Consider the following 22,726-nt stretch of genomic DNA (forward strand, 5'->3'; position numbering starts at 1 on the left):
TTGGGAGTTTCAGGGAGAGAATAACAACTTTGTGAGTTCTAGTGCCAAATATACTTCGTTATATTCCCCGGTGAGTAATTTTAGGAGTGCTGCCACCTAGCTGGAGGATTGTGCATCGTTCAAGAGTCACTAACTATCGTACGCCTAGCAGGTGGGCTATTGTGTGCTTAGCTGTCGTGTAGCCGCAGACGCTCACCCGACTCGGATCTTGAGCATGCCGCTGAAGAGCTCGGGGTTGTTGGAGATGATCCACCCGATGTGGATGACCAGCTCCTGCTGCAGGACCGCCTCGCGCTCGCCCCCTGGTGGGCAGCACTTGCTGTAGATGATGCCCTGGATCACGCCGGGCGACAGCGGGTTGGAGATCACTTCCTCCTCGCGGCCGAACACGCCCAGGGTCACCTGGCCGGAGAGGAAGAGAGCTGACCGTGACTCGGACTTGGACTTGTTCCTTTGCTTCATGCCATGCGTCTTCTCCAAAGTTCTTGCTAGCTTAGCAGACGGATTGTCGCCGTTTGAGAGTTTTTCTTTGTGAGTATTACTTATATACCGTATTTCCTTGTATTGCCGCCGGGTATATAGTATGCACCTGCCTAGAATTAATGCCGGGTCAAACTCGTTTCGCAAAATATTTTTATTAGCGCATGTCTAGAATTTCCACAGGGTCAAACTCGTCACGTCAAATGGAGGAGGCCGGTTTCAATCATTTGAAATCGCATAAAGGGAAGAAGATTAAGAGCTATTCAGTAGGATCTAAGGTCCGAGCTATTGAATATGCTAAAAAAAACAGTAAGCAGTTATGTTTTATTTGTATACCGCAGCTGCGTGTGTCAAATATGAGTCATTAAATGACTCCCGCCTCCTATTGATCCTTCTTGCGACTATTTGGCTGCAGAAGAAGTGACAACAAGCAGCAATCGTATATTTTTTCCTCTCGCTTGCACTTTTAACATGGAGGATTACATATCTCAAACAAAACAGTTTTCTAAACTGGACTTTCAATCGAGACAGAGAGACTTTTGAAACTGAAGGAAGATAAGGAAGACTTCTATAAACAAGTTATCCATGCTTTTGATCGGAAGGAGCTGAGCATGGACTTTACTTATAAGTAAAGGTAAGACCATGATAGTGAAGTGAGTTATATTTATATAGCGCTTTTTCTCTAGTGACTCAAAGCGCTTTACATAGTGAAACCCAATATCTAATTTTTACATTTAAAGCAGTGTGGGTGGCACTGGGAGCAGGTGGGTAAAGTGTCTTGCCCAAGGACACAACGGCAGTGACTAGGAAGGCGGAAGCGGGCCTCGAACCTGCAACCCTCAAGTCGCTGGCGCGGCCGCTCTACCAACCGAGCTATGCCGGTGTTTAACCCGCATCTCAATTGACATATTAAATAGTAAACAAAGTATTATGGATAAATATTTAACCGTTAAAAACCGGTATATAAAATAAAGTTTTTTTCTATTAAATGTGCTTTTTTCACGATGGTAACCTTACATCACACTCAATTTTTCAAGTGCAGGCCTAAATTTACCGCATGCCTTTGGTAAGTGCCGGAGTGAGAAGAGGTTTTAAATTAATTACAATTCAAGGAAATACGGTATCAATAAAACTTACATGAGATACTAAATAACTTCGACATTCCAACAGAAAAAAAATGCATTCTCACAAACGTGCTAGCTCGATGCTAACTCACACTGGACATCCCATATACATGCTACTGTTTAGCATTAGCACATTTTGCATGGCGGTTTCAACGCCTCCAAATTTGGCAGCTAATACGCACGTTACAATCAATAAGCGAATTTGTTATAAAAAAAACCCAACATATTTACGGTTCCGATTCCTCGGGTGATGATTGGAATAAAATTGTATTCTTGTAAAAAAAATAATAAAACAATAATATATGGGAAGAGTAGTGTGTGTGGTTGGTTGAAAAGTCGGAATCGGGTAAAAAAACGGCGCAAAATTTTGAGAGTCTAGGGCATTTTTGCACTATGAATATGTCATAGTGTCCTGGAAATTTGGGAATTTCGGGAAAACTGAGAATTTTTGAAAATATTGTTACTAGTACGATTGTCCTAGAGCAGGGGTCACCAACGCGGTGCCCGTAAGGACCAGATGAGTCGCCTGCTGGCCTGTTCTAAAAATAGCTCAAATAGCAGCACTTACCAGTGAGCTGCCTCAATTTTTCAAATTGTATTTATTTACTAGCAAGCTGGTCTCGCTTTGCTCGATATTTTTAATTCTAAGAGAGACAAAACTCAAATAGAATTTGAAAATCCAAGAAAATATTTTAAAGACTTGGTCTTCACATGTTTAAATAATTTAATTTATTTTTTTACTTTGCTTCTTATAACTTTCAGAAAGATAATTTTAGAGAAAAATTACAACCTTAAAAAATATTTTAGGATTTTTTAAACACCTTTTTACCTTTTAAATCCCTTCCTCTTCTTTCCTGACAATTTAAATCAATGTTCAAGTTAGTTTTTTTTTTATTGTAAAGAATGTAATAAATACATTTTTATTTAATTTTTCATTTTAGCTTCTGTTTGTTCGACGAAAAATATTTGTGAAATATTTCTTCAAACTTATTATGATTAAAATAAAAAAAAATATTCTGGCAACAATTCAAATCTTATTTCAAAGTCTTTTGAATTTCTTTTAAGATTTTTTTTCTGGAATATCTAGAAGAAATAATGATTTGTCTTTGTAAGAAATAAAGCTTGGTCCAATTTGTTATATATTCTAACAAAGTGCAGATTGGATTTTAACCTATTTCAAACATGTCTTCAAAATTCTAAAATTCATCTTAATCAGGAAAAAATTACTAATGATGTTCCATAAATAATTTTTTAAAATTTTTTCAAAAAGATTCGAATTAGCTAGTTTTTCCTCTTCTTTTTGTCGGTTGAATTTTGAATTTTAAAGAGTCGAAATTGAAGATAAACTATGTTTCAAAATTCAATTTTAATTTTTTTCGTGTTTTCTCCTTTTTTAAACCGTTCACTTAAGTGTTTTTTTCATCATTTATTCTCTACAAAAAACCTTCCGTAAAAGGAAAAAAATGTACGACGGAATGACAGACAGAAATACACATTTTTTTAATATATATAGATTTATTTATTAAAGGTAAATTGAGCAAATTGGTTATTTCTGGCCATTTATTTAAATGTGTATCAACCTGGTAGCCCTTGGCATTAATCAGTACCCAAGAAGTAGCTCTTGGTTTCAAAAAGGTTGCTGACCCCTGCTCTAGATGATATGAATGGGTTGGTGTTGGAATTTTTGGAATCAGTTGAAAAATGTTGACGTAGTAACAGTTTGAATTGAGAATGGAATTCATGGAATTTCGAAGAAAACCGTGAATTAGTACGAAAAAAAATAACAGTGCTTGTTTTCCCAATTAAGAGGAAAGTTTTGAAGGTAAAATTGTTGGAATTGGTTGAGAAATGTGGACAGTGAAAACTTTCCAGCGAGAAGTGAAAATATTGCTTTGGAAAACCAGGAATTTTGGGAATTCCTGGAATTTTTTTGAACTTGGAAAATATAAGTTTGATTGTCCAAGGTGAGTGGAGTGTGTGGACGGTTGAAAAGTCAGAATCGGGTAAAAAATGGCGCAACATTTTGAGAGTCTAGGGAATTTTAGCACTATGAATATATTTGAACGGGAATGTCCTGGAAATTTGGGAATTCCAGGAAAACCAAGATTTTTTTTTAAATATGGATGCTAGCACAGTTGTCCTAGATGATATGAATGGGTTGGTGTTGGAATTTTTGGAATCGGTTGAAAAATGTTGACGTAGTAACAGTTAGAATTGAGAATGGGTATTTTGGAATTCCTGGAATTTCGAAGAAAACCGGAAATTTGTACGAAAAAACAAGAGTAATAGTGTTTGTTGTCCTAACTAAGAGGAATGTCGTGAAGGTGGAATGGTGGGAATTGGTTGAAAAATTCGGACTGTGAAAACTTTCCAGTGAGAAGTGAAAATAGGGCTTTGGAAAACTGGGAATTTTTGAAAAATCCTGGAATTTTGTTGAACTTGGCAAATATAAGTTTGATTGTCCAAGGTGAGTGGAGTGTGTGGACGGTTGAAAGGTCAAAATCGGGTAAAAAATGTCGCAGAATTTTGAAAATGTATGGCATTTTAGCATTATGAATATGTCCATCCATTTGAACGGGAATGTCCTGGAAATTTTGGAATTTCATGAAAACCAAGAATTTTTGAAAATATTGATACTAGCACAGTTGTCCTAGTTGATATGAATGGGTTAGTGTTGGAATTTTTGGAATCGGTTGAAAAACGTTGACGTTGTAACAGAATTGAGAATGGGTATTTTGGAATTCCTGGAATTTCGAAGAAAACCAGGATTTTGTACAAAAAAAAATAGGGGTGTTTGTTGTCCTAACTAAGAGGAATGTCGTGAAGGTGGAATGGTGGGAATTGGTTGAAAAATGTGGACTGTAAAAACTTTCTAGCGAGAAGTGAAATTAGGGCTTTGGAGAAACGGGAATTTTGGGAATTCCTGGAATTTTTTTGAACTTGGGAAATATAAGTTTGATTGTCCAAGGTGAGTGGAGTGTGTGGATGGTTGAAAAGGTCAAAATCGGGTTAAAAATGTCGCAGAATTTTGAGAATTTAGAACATTTTAGCATTATGAATATGTCCATCCATTTGAACGGGAATGTCCCGGAAACTTTGGAATTTGATGAAAACCAAGAATTGTTGAAAATATTGATACCAGCACAGTTGTCCTAGATGATATGAATGGGTTGGTGTTGGAATTTTTGGAATCGGTTGAAAAATGTTGACGTAGTAACAGTTAGAATTGAGAATGGGTATTTTGGAATTCCTGGAATTTTGAAAAAAAATGGGAATTTGTACACAAAAAAGGGGTATTTGTTGTCCTAATTAAGAGGAATGTTTTGAAGGTGGAATGGTGGGAATTGGTTGAAAAATGTGGACTGTGAAAACTTTCCAGCGAGAAGTGAAAATAGGGCTTTGGAAAACCAGGAATTTTGGGAATTCCTGGAATTTTTTTGAACTTGGAAAATATAAGTTTGATTGTCCAAGGTGAGTGGAGTGTTTGGACGGTTGAAAAGTCAGAATCGGGTAAAAAATGGCGCAAAATTTTAAGAATTTAGGGCATTTTAGCATTATGAATATGTCCATCCATTTGAACGGGAATGTCCCGGAAACTTTGGAATTTCATGAAAACCAAGAATTGTTGAAAATATTGATACCAGCACAGTTGTCCTAGATGATATGAATGGGTTGGTGTTGGAATTTTTGGAATCGGTTGAAAAATGTTGACGTAGTAACAGTTAGAATTGAGAATGGGTATTTTGGAATTCCTGGAATTTCGAAGAAAACCGGAAATTTGTACGAAAAAACAAGAGTAATAGTGTTTGTTGTCCTAACTAAGAGGAATGTCGTGAAGGTGGAATGGTGGGAATTGGTTGAAAAATTCGGACTGTGAAAACTTTCCAGCGAGAAGTGAAAATAGGGCTTTGGAAAACTGGGAATTTTTGAGAAATCCTGGAATTTTGTTGAACTTGGAAAATATAAATTTGATTGTCCAAGGTGAGTGGAGTGTGTGGACGGTTGAAAGGTCAAAATCGGGTAAAAAATGTCGCAGAATTTTGAAAATGTATGGCATTTTAGCATTATGAATATGTCCATCCATTTGAACGGGAATGTCCCGGAAGTTTTGAAATTTCATGAAAACCAAGAATTTTTGAAAATATTGATACTAGCACAGTTGTCCTAGATGATATGAATGGGTTGGTGTTGGAATTTTTGGAATCGGTTGAAAAATGTTGACGTAGTAACAGTTAGAATTGAGAATGGGTATTTTGGAATTCCTGGAATTTTGAAAAAAAACGGGAATTTGTACACAAAAAAGGGGTGTTTGTTGTCCTAACTAAGAGGAATGTTTTGAAGGTGGAATGGTGGGAATTGGTTGAAAAATGTGGACTGTGAAAACTTTCCAGCGAGAAATGAAAATAGGGCTTTGGAAAACCAGGAATTTTGGGAATTCCTGGAATTTTTTTGAACTTGGAAAATATAAGTTTGATTGTCCAAGGTGAGTGGAGTGTGTGGACGGTTGAAAAGTCAGAATCGGGTAAAAAATGGCGCAAAATTTTAAGAATTTAGGGCATTTTAGCATTATGAATATGTCCATCCATTTGAACGGGAATGTCCCGGAAACTTTGGAATTTCATGAAAACCAAGAATTGTTGAAAATATTGATACTAGCACAGTTGTCCTAGATGATATGAATGGGTTGGTGTTGGAATTTTTGGAATCGGTTGAAAAATGTTGACGTAGTAACAGAATTGAGAATGGGTATTTTGGAATTCCTGGAATTTCGAAGGAAACCGGGAATTTGTACGAAAAAACAAGAGTAGTAGTGTTTGTTGTCCTAATTAAGACGAAAGTTGTGAAGGTGGAATGGTGGGAATTGGTTGAAAAATGTGGACTGTGAAAACTTCCCAGCGAGAAGTGAAAATAGGGCTTTGGAAAACTGGGAATGTTTGAGAAATCCTGGAATTTTGTTGAACTTGGAAAATATAGGTTTGATTGTCCAAGGTGAGTGGAGTGTGTGGACGGTTGAAAAGTCAGAATCGGGTAAAAAATGGCGCAAAATTTTGAGAGTCTAGGGAATTATAGCACTATGAATATATTTGAACGGGAATGTCCTGGAAATTTGGGGATTCCGAGAAAACCAAGATTTTTTTTAAATATGGATGCTAGCACAGTTGTCCTAGATGATATGAATGGGTTGGTGTTGGAATTTTAGGAATCGGTTGAAAAATGTTGACATAGTAACAGTTTGAATTGAGAAATGGGTATTTTGGAATTCCTGGAATTTTGAAGAAAAACGGGATTTTGTACAAAAAAAATAGGGGTGTTTGTTGTCCTAACTAAGAGGAATGTCGTGAAGGTGGAATGGTGGGAATTGGTTGAGAAATGTGAACTGTGAAAACTTTCCAGCGAGAAGTGAAAATAGGGCTTTGGAAAACTGGGAATTTTTGAAAAATCCTGGAATTTTGTTGAACTTGTCAAATATAAGTTTGATTGTCCAAGGTGAGTGGAGTGTGTGGACGGTTGAAAAGGTCAAAATCGGGTAAAAAATGTCGCACAATTTTAAGAATTTAGGGCATGTTAGCATTATGAATATGTCCTTCCATTTGAACGGGAATTTCCCGGAAATTTTGGAATTTCATGAAAACCAAGAATTGTTGAAAATATTGATACTAGCACAGTTGTCCTAGATGATATGAATGGGTTGGTGTTGGAATTTTTGAAATCGGTTGAAAAATGTTGACGTAGTAACAGTTAGAATTGAGAATGGGTATTTTGGAATTCCTGGAATTTTGAAAAAAAACGGGAATTTGTACACAAAAAAGGGGTGTTTGTTGTCCTCACTAAGAGGAATGTCGTGAAGGTGGAATGGTGGGAATTGGTTGAAAAATGTGGACTGTGAAAACTTTCCAGCGAGAAGTGAAAATAGGGCTTTGGAAAACCAGGAATTTTGGGAATTCCTGGAATTTTTTTGAACTTGGAAAATATAAGTTTGATTGTCCAAGGTGAGTGGAGTGTGTGGACGGTTGAAAAGGTCAAAATCGGGTTAAAAATGTCGCAGAATTTTGAGAATTTAGAACATTTTAGCATTATGAATATGTCCATCCATTTGAACGGGAATGTCCTGGAAATTTTGGAATTTTAATAAAAACCAAGAATTTTTTAAAATATTGATACTAGCACAGTAGTCCTAGATGATATGAATGGCTTGGTGTTGGAATTTTTGGAATCGGTTGAAAAATGTTGACGTAGTAACAGTTAGAATTGAGAATGGGTATTTTGGAATTCCTGGAATTTCGAAGAAAACCGGGAATTTGTGCGAAAAAACAAGAGTAGTAGTGTTTGTTGTCCTCAATAAGAGGAATGTCGTGAAGGTGGAATGGTAGGAATTGGTTGAAAAATGTGGACTGTGAAAACTTTCCAGCGAGAAGTGAAAATAGGGCTTTGGAAAACTGGGAATTTTTGAAAAATCCTGGAATTTTGTTGAACTTGGCAAATATAAGTTTGATTGTCCAAGGTGAGTGGAGTGTGTGGACGGTTGAAAAGTCAGAATCGGGTAAAAAAAAATGGTGCAAAATTTTGACAATTTAGGGCACTTTAAGACTATGAATATGTTAATTTTTTTGAATGGGAATGTTCTGGAAATGTGGGAAAACTATGATGTTTTGAAAAATATTTTTGAAAATTAAAATCAATTTAAAATCAGAATGAGTAAGAATCACAATTTGTTTATCAATTTATTTCTGACTAGCGCGTTCATCTTAATGGCAAATTATGGGTTAAATTGTGTATATTTGTATAATAATGATTTAAAAATTTTTTTTAATAATAATGATTTTAAAAAAAAAATGCTATCGGTTTTTGAAAATTATACATCGATTCAGAATCAGAATGAGTAAAATCGCAATTTGGTTGTGTATCGATTTAGCTGTGATTGGCACATTCATCTTACTGCCAATGTATATGAGGGATAAAATTGTGTATATTCATAAAAAAATAACAACATACAAATTATTAATATTCTTTTACATTCATAAAAGTCCATTTCTGAAAGCAAAACCCAAATTCTCCCATTGGATTAATGATTTCAATTTATTAATACAATCTCGGAAAATTGGCAAAAAATTTAGTGTGTTTTTATTTATTTTTATAGATTTTTTTAGATTTTTGTAACTTTTAGTAGTGTCTCTTATGTTGACACATGTTGTTTCGTACAAAGATGCCGATTGCTCAAGCCGGTACTGTCAAAATATGATGTTTATGTGTTTAACTGATAAAAACAAAACTAAAACAACAACAACCCAAATGGCAATTTGGGTTGTTGTTGTTTTGTTTTGTTTTTATCTATTGACGACGGCATAAACACCTGTAGTGTAAGACGACAAAACATAACAACTGGAAAGCACAAGTATTGTTATCACCTAAATGTTAAGTAAAAAATAGATTTTACTTTTAACAAATTAAGATTTATTACCAAAGTAACACAAATTGGTATCGGTATCGATAAAAAAAAAATTAAAAATCCTCGCCTGACTTCGTAGTTGGTCATTCAAAGGGCCGAGTGGGCGTGGCCAACAACACCGTTTTAGTTTTTGATTAGGGGCAGTTATGACTGAGCCCCGTGAAGTCTGCCTAGCAACAAGAGGACAAAATGAGATCGTCTGTAAATTTTAATGGGCCTGCAAAAATAACACAATAATAATTTGTAAAGTTCAATTTTTTTTTCCACTTTTTACTGAAACACCTAAATGTTAAGTAAAACATTTTATTTGACTTTAAATAAATTATGATTTCTTACCAAAGTAACACAAATTGGTATCGGTATCGATAAGAAAATAAAAAATAAATCCTCGCCTGACTTCCTAGTTGGTCATTCAAAAGGCCAAGTGGGCGTGGCCAACAACACCGTTTTAGTTTTTAATTAGGGGCAGTTATGACTGAGCCCCGTGAAGTCTGCCTAGCAACAGAGGACAAAATGAGATTGTCTGTAAATTTTAATGGGCCTGCAAAAATAACACAATAATAATTTGCAAAGTTCAATTTTTTTTTCACTTTTTATTGAAACACCTAAATGTTAAGTAAAAAAAAATGATTTGACTTTAAACAAATTAAGATTTATTACCAAAGTAACACAAATTGGTATCGGTATCGATAAAAAAATTTTTAAAAATCCTCGCCTGACTTCCTAGTTGGTCATTCAAAGGTCCGAGTGGGCGTGGCCAACAACACCATTTTAGTTTTTGATTAGGGGCAGTTATGACTGAGCCCCGTGAAGTCTGCCTAGCAACAAGAGGACAAAATGAGATTATCTGTAAATTTTAATGGGCCTGCAAAAATAACACAATAATAATTTGCAAAGTTCAATTTTTTTTTCACTTTTTATTGAAACACCTAAATGTTAAGTAAAAAAAAATGATTTGACTTTAAACAAATTAAGATTTATTACCAAAGTAACACAAATTGGTATCGGTATCGATAACATTTTTAAAAAAAAATCCTCGCCTGACTTCCTAGTTGGTCATTCAAAGGTCCGAGTGGGCGTGGCCAACAACACCATTTTAGTTTTTGATTAGGGGCAGTTATGACTGAGCCCCGTGAAGTCTGCCTAGTAACAAGAGGACAAAATGAGATTGTCTGTTAATTTTAATGGGCCTGCAAAAATAACACAATAATAATTTGCAAAGTTCAATTTTTTTTTCACTTTTTATTGAAACACCTAAATGTTAAGTAAAAAAATAGATTTTACTTTTAACAAATTAAGATTTATTACCAAAGTAACAAAAATTGGTATCAGTATCGATAAAAAAAAAAAAAAAAAATCCTCGCCTGACTTCCTTGTTGGTCATTCAAAGGGCCGAGTGGGCGTGGCCAACACACAGTTTTAATTTTTGATTGGATTTAGGGGCAGTTATGACTGAGCCCCGTGAAGTCTGCCTAGCAACAAGAGGACAAAATGAGATCGTCTGTAAATTTTAATGGGCCTGCAAAAATAACACAATAATAATTTGTAAAGTTCAATTTTTTTTTCACTTTTTATTGAAACACCTAAATGTTAAGTAAAAAAAAATGATTTGACTTTAAACAAATTAAGATTTATTACCAAAGTAACACAAATTGGTATCGGTATCGATAAAAAATTTTTTTTTAAATCCTCGCCTGACTTCCTAGTTGGTCATTCAAAGGTCCGAGTGGGCGTGGCCAACAACACCATTTTAGTTTTTGATTAGGGGCAGTTATGACTGAGCCCCGTGAAGTCTGCCTAGCAACAAGAGGACAAAATGAGATTATCTGTAAATTTTAATGGGCCTGCAAAAATAACACAATAATAATTTGTAAAGTTCAATTTTTTTTTCACTTTTTATTGAAACACCTAAATGTTAAGTAAAAAAATTGATTTTACTTTTAACAAATTAAGATTTATTACCAAAGTAACACAAATTGGTATCGGTATCGATACATTTTTTTTTTAAAAATCCTCGCCTGACTTCCTAGTTGGTCATTCAAAGGTCCGAGTGGGCGTGGCCAACAACACCATTTTAGTTTTTGATTAGGGGCAGTTATGACTGAGCCCCGTGAAGTCTGCCTAGCAACAAGAGGACAAAATGAGATTATCTGTAAATTTTAATGGGCCTGCAAAAATAACACAATAATAATTTGTAAAGTTCAATTTTTTTTTCACTTTTTATTGAAACACCTAAATGTTAAGTAAAAAAATTGATTTTACTTTTAACAAATTAAGATTTATTACCAAAGTAACACAAATTGGTATCAGTATCGATAAAAAAAAATTAAAAAGAATCCTCGCCTGACTTCCTAGTTGGTCATTCAAAGGGCCGAGTGGGCGTGGCCAACAACACCGTTTTAGTTTTTGATTAGGGGCATTTATGACTGAGCCCCGTGAAGTCTGCCAGGCAACAAGAGGACAAAATGAGATTATCTGTAAATTTTAATGGGCCTGCAAAAATAACACAATAATAATTTGTAAAGTTCAATTTTTTTTTCACTTTTTATTGAAACACCTAAATGTTAAGTAAAAAAATTGATTTTACTTTTAACAAATTAAGATTTATTACCAAAGTAACACAAATTGGTATCGGTATCGATACATTTTTTAAAAAAAAATCCTCGCCTGACTTCCTAGTTGGTCATTCAAAGGTCCGAGTGGGCGTGGCCAACAACACCATTTTAGTTTTTGATTAGGGGCAGTTATGACTGAGCCCCGTGAAGTCTGCCTAGCAACAAGAGGACAAAATGAGATTATCTGTAAATTTTAATGGGCCTGCAAAAATAACACAATAATAATTTGTAAAGTTCAATTTTTTTTTCACTTTTTATTGAAACACCTAAATGTTAAGTAAAAAAATTGATTTTACTTTTAACAAATTAAGATTTATTACCAAAGTAACACAAATTGGTATCGGTATCGATAAATTTTTTTTAAAAAAATCCTCGCCTGACTTCCTAGTTGGTCATTCAAAGGTCCGAGTGGGCGTGGCCAACAACACCATTTTAGTTTTTGATTAGGGGCAGTTATGACTGAGCCCCGTGAAGTCTGCCTAGCAACAAGAGGACAAAATGAGATTATCTGTAAATTTTAATGGGCCTGCAAAAATAACACAATAATAATTTGTAAAGTTCAATTTTTTTTTCACTTTTTATTGAAACACCTAAATGTTAAGTAAAAAAATTGATTTTACTTTTAACAAATTAAGATTTATTACCAAAGTAACACAAATTGGTATCGGTATAGATAAAAAAAAATAAAAAATAAATCCTCGCCTGACTTCCTAGTTGGTCATTCAAAGGGCCGAGTGGGCGTGGCCAACACACAGTTTTAATTTTTGATTGGATTTAGGGGCAGTTATGACTGAGCCCCGTGAAGTCTGCCTAGCAACAAGAGGACAAAATGAGATCGTCTGTAAATTTTAATGGGCCTGCAAAAATAACACAATAATAATTTGTAAAGTTCAATTTTTTTTTCACTTTTTATTGAAACACCTAAATGTTAAGTAAAAAAAAATGATTTGACTTTAAACAAATTAAGATTTATTACCAAAGTAACACAAATTGGTATCGGTATCGATAAAAAATTTTTTTAAAAATCCTCGCCTGACTTCCTAGTTGGTCATTCAAAGGTCCGAGTGGGCGTGGCCAACAACACCATTTTAGTTTTTGATTAGGGGCAGTTATGACTGAGCCCCGTGAAGTCTGCCTAGCAACAAGAGGACAAAATGAGATTATCTGTAAATTTTAATGGGCCTGCAAAAATAACACAATAATAATTTGTAAAGTTCAATTTTTTTTTCACTTTTTATTGAAACACCTAAATGTTAAGTAAAAAAATTGATTTTACTTTTAACAAATTAAGATTTATTACCAAAGTAACACAAATTGGTATCAGTATCGATAAAAAAAATTAAAAAGAATCCTCGCCTGACTTCCTAGTTGGTCATTCAAAGGGCCGAGTGGGCGTGGCCAACAACACCGTTTTAGTTTTTGATTAGGGGCATTTATGACTGAGCCCCGTGAAGTCTGCCTAGCAACAAGAGGACAAAATGAGATTGCCTGTTAATGTTAAAGTGGAACATTATCAGCAGACCTATGTAAGCGTCAATATATACCTTGATGGTGCAGAAAAAAGAACATCTATTTTTTTAACCGATTTCCGAACTCTAAATGGGCGAATTTTGGCGAATTAAACGCCTTTCTGTTTATCGGGCTGGAGGCGATGACGTCAGAATGTGACACATAACAAACACCGGGTCTCAGCTCTGTAATTTTCCGTTTTTTTTGACTATTTTTTGGAACTTTGGACACATCATGCCTCGACGGTGTGTTGTCGGAGGGTGTAACAACACTAACAGGAAGGGATTCAAGTTGCACCACTGGCAAGAAATCTGCCGCCAGACCCCCATTGAATGTGCCAGAGTGTCTCCACATTTGACCGGCGATGCTAAGATAGACATGGCACAGAGATGTATGGATAACCTGCAGATGCATTTGCAACTATAAAGTCAACGAAATCACAAAGGTGAGTTTTGTTGAGGTTGACTGCCAGCTAATCGATGCTAACATGCTATTTGTCGGCGGTGCTAAAGCAGACATGGCACAGAGATGTATGGATAACCTGCAGATGCATTTCCAACGATAAAGTCAACGAAATCACAAAGGTGAGTTTTGTTGATGTTGACTGCCAGCTAATTGATGCTAATATGCTACACTAATCGATGCTAACATGCTATTTACCGGCGGTGCTAAAGCAGACATGGCACAAATATGTATGGATAACCTGCAAATGCGTTTGCAACGATAGTCAACAAAATCACAAAGGTAAGTTTTATTGATATTGACTGCCAGCTAATCGATGCTAACATGCTACGCTAATCGATGCTAACATGCTATTTACCGGCGGTGCTAAAGCAGACATGGCACAGAGATGTATGGATAACCTGCGGATGCATTTGCAACGATAAAGTCAACGAAATCAAAAATGGTGAGTTTTGTTGATGTTGACTGCCAGCTAATTGATGCTAACATGCTACGCTAATCGATGCTAACATGCTATTTACCGGCGGTGCTAAATCAGACATGGCACAGAGATGTATGGATAACCTGCGGATGCATTTACAACTATAAAGTCAACGAAATCACAAAGGCGCGTTTTGTTGATGTTGACTGCCAGCTAATCGATGCTAACATGCTAGGCTAATCGATGCTAACATGCTATTTACCGGCGGTGCTAAAGCAGACATGGCACAGAGATGTATGGATAACCTGCGGATGCATTTGCAACGATTAAGTCAACGAAATCACAAAGGTGAGTTTTGTTGATGTTGACTGCCAGCTAATCGATGCTAACACGCTATTTACCGGCGGTGCTAAAGCAGACATGGCACAGAGATGTATGGATAACCTGCGGATGCATTTGCAACTATAAAGTCAACGAAATCACAAAGGCGAGTTTTGTTGATGTTGACTGCCAGCTAATCGATGCTAACATGCTACGCTAATCGATGCTAACATGCTATTTACCGGCGGTGCTAAAGCAGACATGGCACAGAGATGTATGGATAACCTGCAGATGCATTTGCAACGATAAAGTCAACGAAATCACAAAGGCGCGTTTTGTTGATGTTGACTGCCAGCTAATCGATGCTAACATGCTACGCTAATCGATGCTAACATGCTATTTACCGGCGGTGCTAAAGCAGACATGGCACAGAGATGTATGGATAACCTGCGGATGCATTTGCAACGATTAAGTCAATGAAATCACAAAGGTGAGTTTTGTTGATGTTGACTGCCAGCTAATCGATGCTAACACGCTATTTACCGGCGGTGCTAAAGCAGACATGGCACAGAGATGTATGGATAACCTGCAGATGCATTTGCAACGATAAAGTCAACGAAATCACAAAGGTGAGTTTTGTTGATGTTGACTGCCAGCTAATCGATGCTAATATGCTACACTAATCGATGCTAACATGCTATTTACCGGCGGTGCTAAAGCAGACATGGCACAGAGATGTATGGATAACCTGCGGATGCATTTGCAACGATTAAGTCAACGAAATCACAAAGGCGAGTTTTGTTGATGTTGACTGCCAGCCAAACGATGCTAACATGCTACGCTAATCGATGCTAACATGCTATTTACCGGCGGTGCTAAAGCAGACATGGCACAGAGATGTATGGATAACCTGCAGATGCATTTGCAACTATAAAGTCAACGAAATCAAAAAAGGTGAGTTTTGTTGATGTTGACTGCCAGCTAATCGATGCTAACATGCTACGCTAATCGATGCTAACATGCTATTTACCGGCAGTGCTAAAGCAGACATGGCACAGAGATGTATGGATAACCTGCGGATGCATTTGCAACTATAAAGTCAACGAAATCAAAAAAGGTGAGTTTTGTTGATGTTGACTGACAGCTAATCGATGCTAACATGCTATGCTAATCGATGCTAACATGCTATTTACTGGCGGTGCTAAAGCAGACATGGCACAGAGATGTATGGATAACCTGCGGATGCATTTGCAACGATAAAGTCAACGAAATCACAAAGGCGAGTTTTGTTGATGTTGACTGCCAGCCAAACGATGCTAACATGCTACGCTAATCGATGCTAACATGCTATTTACCGGCGGTGCTAAAGCAGACATGGCACAGAGATGTATGGATAACCTGCAGATGCATTTGCAACTATAAAGTCAACGAAATCAAAAAAGGTGAGTTTTGTTGATGTTGACTGCCAGCTAATCGATGCTAACATGCTACGCTAATCGATGCTAACATGCTATTTACCGGCAGTGCTAAAGCAGACATGGCACAGAGATGTATGGATAACCTGCGGATGCATTTGCAACTATAAAGTCAACGAAATCAAAAAAGGTGAGTTTTGTTGATGTTGACTGCCAGCTAATCGATGCTAACATGCTATGCTAATCGATGCCAACATGCTATTTACCGGCGGTGCTAAAGCAGACATGGCACAGAGATGTATGGATAACCTGCAGATGCATTTGCAACTATAAAGTCAACGAAATCAAAAAAGGTGAGTTTTGTTGATGTTGACTGCCAGCTAATCGATGCTAACATGCTACGCTAATCGATGCTAACATGCTATTTACCGGCGGTGCTAAATCAGACATGGCACAGAGATGTATGGATAACCTGCGGATGCATTTACAACTATAAAGTCAACGAAATCACAAAGGCGCGTTTTGTTGATGTTGACTGCCAGCTAATCGATGCTAACATGCTACGCTTATCGATGCTAACATGCTATTTACCGGCGGTGCTAAAGCAGACATTGCACAGAGATGTATGGATAACCTGCAGATGCATTTGCAACGATAAAGTCAACGAAATCACAAAGGTGAGTTTTGTTGATGTTGACTGCCAGCTAATCGATGCTAACATGCTATTTACCGGCGGTGCTAAAGCAGACATGGCACAGAGATGTATGGATAACCTGCAGATGCATTTGCAACTATAAAGTCAACGAAATCACAAAGGTGAGTTTTGTTGATGTTGACTACCAGCTAATCGATGCTAACATGCTATGCTAATCGATGCTAACATGCTATTTACCGGCGGTGCTAAAGCAGACATGGCACAGAGATGTATGGATAACCTGCAAATGCGTTTGCAACGATAGTCAACGAAATCACAAAGGTAAGTTTTATTGATGTTGACTGCCAGCTAATCGATGCTAACATGCTACGCTAATCGATGCTAACATGCTATTTACCGGCGGTGCTAAAGCAGACATGGCACAGAGATGTATGGATAACCTGCGGATGCATTTGCAACTATAAAGTCAACGAAATCAAAAAAGGTGAGTTTTATTGATGTTGACCGCCAGCTAATCGATGCTAACATGCTACGCTAATCGATGCTAACATGCTATTTACCGGCGGTGCTAAAGCAAACATGGCACAGAGATGTATGGATAACCTGCAGATGCATTTGCAACGATAAAGTCAACGAAATCAAAAAAGGTGAGTTTTATTGATGTTGACCGCCAGCTAATCGATGCTAACATGCTACGCTAATCGATGCTAACATGCTATTTACCGGCGGTGCTAAAGCAAACATGGCACAGAGATGTATGGATAACCTGCAGATGCATTTGCAACTATAAAGTCAACGAAATCAAAAAAGGTGAGTTTTGTTGATGTTGACTGCCAGCTAATCGATGCTAACATGCTACGCTAATCGATGCTAACATGCTAAAAACTTCCAAAAATACAACAAGCCGCTGGGAACTGATTTTTATTGTTTTTAACCATTTTGAAATTGTGATAATGTTCCCCTTTTAATGGGCCTGCAAAAATAACAATAATAATTTGTAAAAATCTTGTTTTTTTTTTTAGTTTTTATTGAAACGCCTGACATTGCTAGGTTTATTAGGAATATATTTAAAAGGAATCGGCGTGTGCAGGTCATTTATATGCAGATGCACACCTTCCCGCTACTTCAGCGCTGTGAGAAAAAAAAAGCTAAAGTGCTACAAAATAATAATAAAAATGAGGCGAGATAAGTGCGGCCGGGGCGAGGAGGCTAATCTGTGACAAACACTCCAAGCCGGCGTGGAGAGCGCGGGCGTGCGAGGTTTTTTTTCCCCCCCAGCGGAATCGGGCGCACATAAAAAAACAGGAAGAGCGTCACAAAATAGAGAAGGAGTTATCATGGTGAGCCGTAGTCATTCCGGCAAGGAACACTGAAAAGGCCTAAAATGAGAATAAAATCATAGAGAAAGTTGTTATATTAGCGGAATGTCGTCATGGCGAAGACTTTGAGAAACATCAACTTGAATCAATAAAGACTTTTAATGATATTTATGCTCAACACTTGGGGGAAAACTCTGGATTTTCTTTTTAAAAAGGGTAAAAAAAGGGTTTGCTACAATTTTTTTTATGAAATACAAATCAAAGTAGGCTTTGCTACGTATAAAAACAATTTTTTTTCAATTTATTTATCTTCCGTATTGCAAGGCACGTCAAAAACTACATTTGCAGGTCTCATTTCCCATAAGAAGCATTTTTTTTAATTTTATTGTCATGAAAAAGGGATGTTTTTTTAGGTTAGTGCAGTAATTGTAAGTGTATTTTGTGTTTTTATGTTGATTTAATAAAAAAATTAAAATGAAAAAAATTATAAAAAATTATTCCGCGGCCCGGTGGTTGGGAACCACTGCACTACACCACGAAAAACATTTAAAAAAAAAAAAAAAAGGTTTCTACACTCTTAAAAAATACAAAAAGGCTTTGCTACACATCTTAAATGTAAAAAACAAAACATCTAAACATTTTTTTTTTAAACATTAATGTATGTTCTCTATTATAAAATGTATTAAATAGGAAATTTGTATACATAAATAAATTTTTTGTCACCAAGTCTTGCTTGATCCTATAAGAAGTACATCTTTTTAATATAATGTAATCCTGACTTATTATATAAATAACTAAAAAACATATTAAAAACAAAAAAAACATTTTTTTTAAAACATTAATTCATCTTCTCTAATTTTTTTTGGTTTAGTTTAAAAAAAGAATGTTTTCTACACAATTAAAAAATAAAAATACAAAAAGGCTTTGCTAAAAAAAAAACTAAAAAACATCTAAAAACAAAACAAAAAACACTTTTTAAAAACATTAATTCATCTTCTCTATTGTAAAATGTATCAACTAGGAAATTTGTATTAAAAAAATATTTTTTTTCACCAAGTCTTGCTTGATCCCATAAGAAGTACATCTTTTTAATATAATGTAATCCTGACTTATTATATAAATAACTAAAAAACATATTAAAAACAAAAAAAATGTTTTTTTAAAAACATTAATTCATCTTCTCAAATTTTTGGGGGTTTAGTTTAAAAAAAAAAAAAGGTTTTCTATACAATTAAAAAATAAAAATACAAAAAGGCTTTGCTACATATAAAAAATTTTTTTTTGCAATTAATTTATCTTTGCTATTGCAAGGCACGTCAAAAACTACATTTGCGGGTCTCTTTTCCCATAAGAAGCATTTTTTTTTTTATTGTCATGAAAAAGGGAGGTTTTTCGGGTTAATGCAGTAATTGTAAGTGTATTTTGTGTTTTTTATGTTGATTTAATAAAAAAACAACAATAAAAAAATAATAAAAAATTATTCTGCGGCCCAGTGGTTGGGGACCTTTGCACTATACCATGAAAGACATAAAAAAAAAAAAAAAAAAGGTTTCTACACTCTTAAAAAATACAAAAAGGCTTTGCTACACATCTTAAATGTAAAAAACAAAACATCTAGAAATTTTTTTTTTTTTTTAAACATTAATGTATGTTCTCTATTATAAAATGTATCAAATAGGAAATTTGTATACATAAATAAATTTTTTGTCACCAAATCTTGCTTGATCCTATAAGAAGTACATATTTTTAATATAATGTAATCCTGACTTATTATATAAATAACTAAAAAACATATTAAAAACAAAAAAAAACATTTTTTTAAAAACATTAATTCATCTTCTCAAAATTTTTGGGGATTAGTTTTTTAAAAAAAAAAAGGTTTTCTACACAATTAAAAAATAAAAATACAAAAAGGCTTTGCTACACATATTAAATGTAAAAAAAAAACTAAAAAAACATCTAAAAACAAAACAAAAAACACTTTTTAAAAACAATAATTCATCTTCTTTATTGTAAAATGTATCAACTACGAAATTTGTATTAAAAAAAAATTTTTTTTTCACCGAGTCTTGCTTGATCCCATAAGAAGTACATCTTTTTAATATAATGTAATCCTGACTTATTAAATAATGTAAATATTTACCAATATCTAAATAATCTAAGCTTGCTATGTTCACTACACCACGGAAGACAAGTTAAAAAAAAAAAGTTTTTCTACATTTTAAAAGAATTTAAATCAAAAAAGGCATTTGCTACACATGTTAAAAATAACTAAAAAACATATTAAAAACAAAAAAACATTTTTTTAAAAAACATTAATTCATCTTCTCTAAGTTTTTTTGTTTAGTTTAATTATGTTAATTAAGGTTTTCTACACAATTAAAAATTAAAATACAAAAAGGCTTTGCTACACATCTTAAATGTAAAAAAAATACAACCTAAAACATCTAAAAACAAACACTGAACAATTTTTAAAAACATTAATTCACCTTCTCTATTGTAAAATGTATCAACTAGGAAATTTGTATTAAAAAAAAAAAAAAAATTTCAGCAAGTCTTGCTTGATCCCATAATAAGTACATCTTTTTAATATAATGTAATCCTGACTTATTAAATAATGTGAATATTTACCAATATCTAAACAATCTAAGCTTGCAATGTTCACTACACCACGGAAGACAAGTTAAAAAAAAGAAGTTTTTCCACATTTTAAAAAAAATGAAATAAAAAAAGGCTTTGCTACACATGTTAAAAACAAATAAAAAACATAAAAAAAACAAAAAAACAGTTTTTTAAAAACATTAATTCATCTTCTCTAAGTTTTTTTGTTTGAAAAAAAAAAGGTTTTCTACACAATTAAAAAATTAAAATACAAAAAGGCTTTGCTACACATCTTAAATGTAAAGAAAAACTAAAAAACATCTAAAAACAAAACAAAAGACACTTTTTAAAAACATGAATTCATCTTCTCTATTGTAAAATGTATCAACTAAGAAATTTGTATACATAAATATATTTTTTGATCCCATAAGAAGTACATCTTTTTAATATAATGTAATCCTGACTTATTAAATAATGTGAATATTTACCAATATCTAAACAATCTAAGCTTGCAATGTTCACTACACCACGGAAGACAAGTTTAAAAAAAAAGTTTTTCTACATTTTAAAAAAAATGATATAAAAAAGGGCTTTGCTACACATGTTAAAAACAAATAAAAAACATTAAAAACAAAACAAAAAAAAACATTTTTTTAAAAACATTAATTCATCTTCTCTAAGTTTTTTTTGTTTTTTTAAAAAAAAGGTTTTCTACACAATTAAAAAATAAAAATACAAAAAGGCTCTGCTACACATTTTAAATGTAAAAAAAACAACAACCTAAAAAACATCTAAAAACAAAACAAAAAACACTTTTTAAAAACAATAATTCATCTTCTCAATTGTAAAATGTATCAATTAGGAAATTTGTATACATAAAAATATATTTTTTGTCACCAAGTCTTGCTTGATCCCATAAGAAGTACATCTTTTTAATATAATGTAATCCTGACTTATTAAATAATGTGAATATTTACCAATATCTAAACAATCTAAGCTTGCTATGTCCATTACACCAGTGGTCCCCAACCACCGGGCCGCAGAATAATAAAAAAAAAATAAATAAATAAATAAAATAAAAATAAAAAATATATATATATTTTTAATTTTTTTATTAAATCGACATTAAAAACACAATATACACTTACAAATAATGCACCAACCACAAAAACCTCCCTTTTTCATGACAAAGAAGAAAAAAAGAAAAATACGGGGGATACGGGTGTTGTTGATGCAGGACATCGGTTACGCTACATTGCAAAAGTGAGGATGTTTCATTTGTGGCGGCGGCGGCGTAGCGGGGTGACATTGTGCTCTCAGACATGGTTAGGGAGCGTGCACCTGACTTACCTGCTTGCCATGCACTAAGACACTAGTAATACTGGGGGCCAGGCTGTCCACTAGCTTACTTAACAGACTGGCAGCCAGACGGACAACGGACCTAGTGGGCGACAAACACATCACAGGGGGTCAGCACAGCAGCTAGGTGGCGCTGCAGGAGCGTGAGGCGCTGATGGTGGCAAATATTTAGTTCAAAATTCATTTTATAGCATACCATTAATCAAAAGTTATTTAAAATGTAGTATCATTATTTTTTACTAAAAATTAATACATTCATTAACATTGTATTCAATTCAACAGTTACATTGAAATAAATGTACTTTCACTTTGTTAATTGCAAAAGTCATTAATTTCTTCATTAAAAAGCATAAAGTAATTTTTAAATATTTTTAAATGTTATGTTTTTTTTTTATTTTATTTTGTTTAAATCCAATGTTATATTTCACCATTTAATTGAATTCAATTTTTTGTATTAAATTAAATGTTATTGGGCTACATGTTCATTCTCCATCCAAATACTTAAAGTTATTTAAAAGGTAGTTTTATTATTTATTAATATCTCAAATATTAATTCAAATTGTATTTAATTTAATATTTAAATAAATGCACTTTTACCTAACATAATTAATTGCAAAAGTAATTATTTTCCTAATTAAATAATATTTAACGATTTTTTTTTAAATGTGATTTTTAAAAATGGTTATGTCATTTAAATCTAATGTTATATTTCACCATTTAATTTAATTTAATTAATTTGTAATTAAATGTAATGTTATTAGGCTACATGTTGATTTTCTATCCAAATATTTAAAGTTATTTAAATGGTAGTTTTATTATTTATTAATATTTCATATAATAATTAAAATTGTATTTCATTTAATATTTATATTTCAATAAATGCAGTTCGACCTAATATAATTATTTCCAAAAGTAACTATTTTCCTAATTAAATAGTATTTAACGATTTTTTTTTTTAAAAACGTGATTTTTAAAAATGGTTATGTCATTTAAATCTA

At 33.9% G+C, this 22,726-nt stretch overlaps 1 protein-coding gene across 5 annotated transcripts in view; it reads right to left on the reverse strand.

Moving 5' to 3' along the window:
- phkb (phosphorylase kinase, beta) overlaps positions 1 to 22,726 on the reverse strand; it is a 274,364-nt gene that overhangs the window by 23,890 nt on the left and 227,748 nt on the right. For 3 of the 5 annotated variants that reach the window (XM_061892500.1, XM_061892481.1, XM_061892509.1), the window contains one exon: positions 197 to 402. In XM_061892500.1, coding sequence (XP_061748484.1) covers positions 197 to 402 — 206 coding nt within the window. Of the gene's footprint in view, positions 1 to 196; positions 403 to 21,719; positions 21,811 to 22,726 lie in introns of all 5 variants that reach the window. The other 2 variants (XM_061892491.1, XM_061892487.1) reach the window with 1 other exon arrangement.

The sequence above is a fragment of the Nerophis ophidion genome, linkage group LG02 (genome assembly GCF_033978795.1).
Source record: "Nerophis ophidion isolate RoL-2023_Sa linkage group LG02, RoL_Noph_v1.0, whole genome shotgun sequence".
In the NCBI taxonomy this organism is placed as follows: domain Eukaryota; kingdom Metazoa; phylum Chordata; class Actinopteri; order Syngnathiformes; family Syngnathidae; genus Nerophis; species Nerophis ophidion.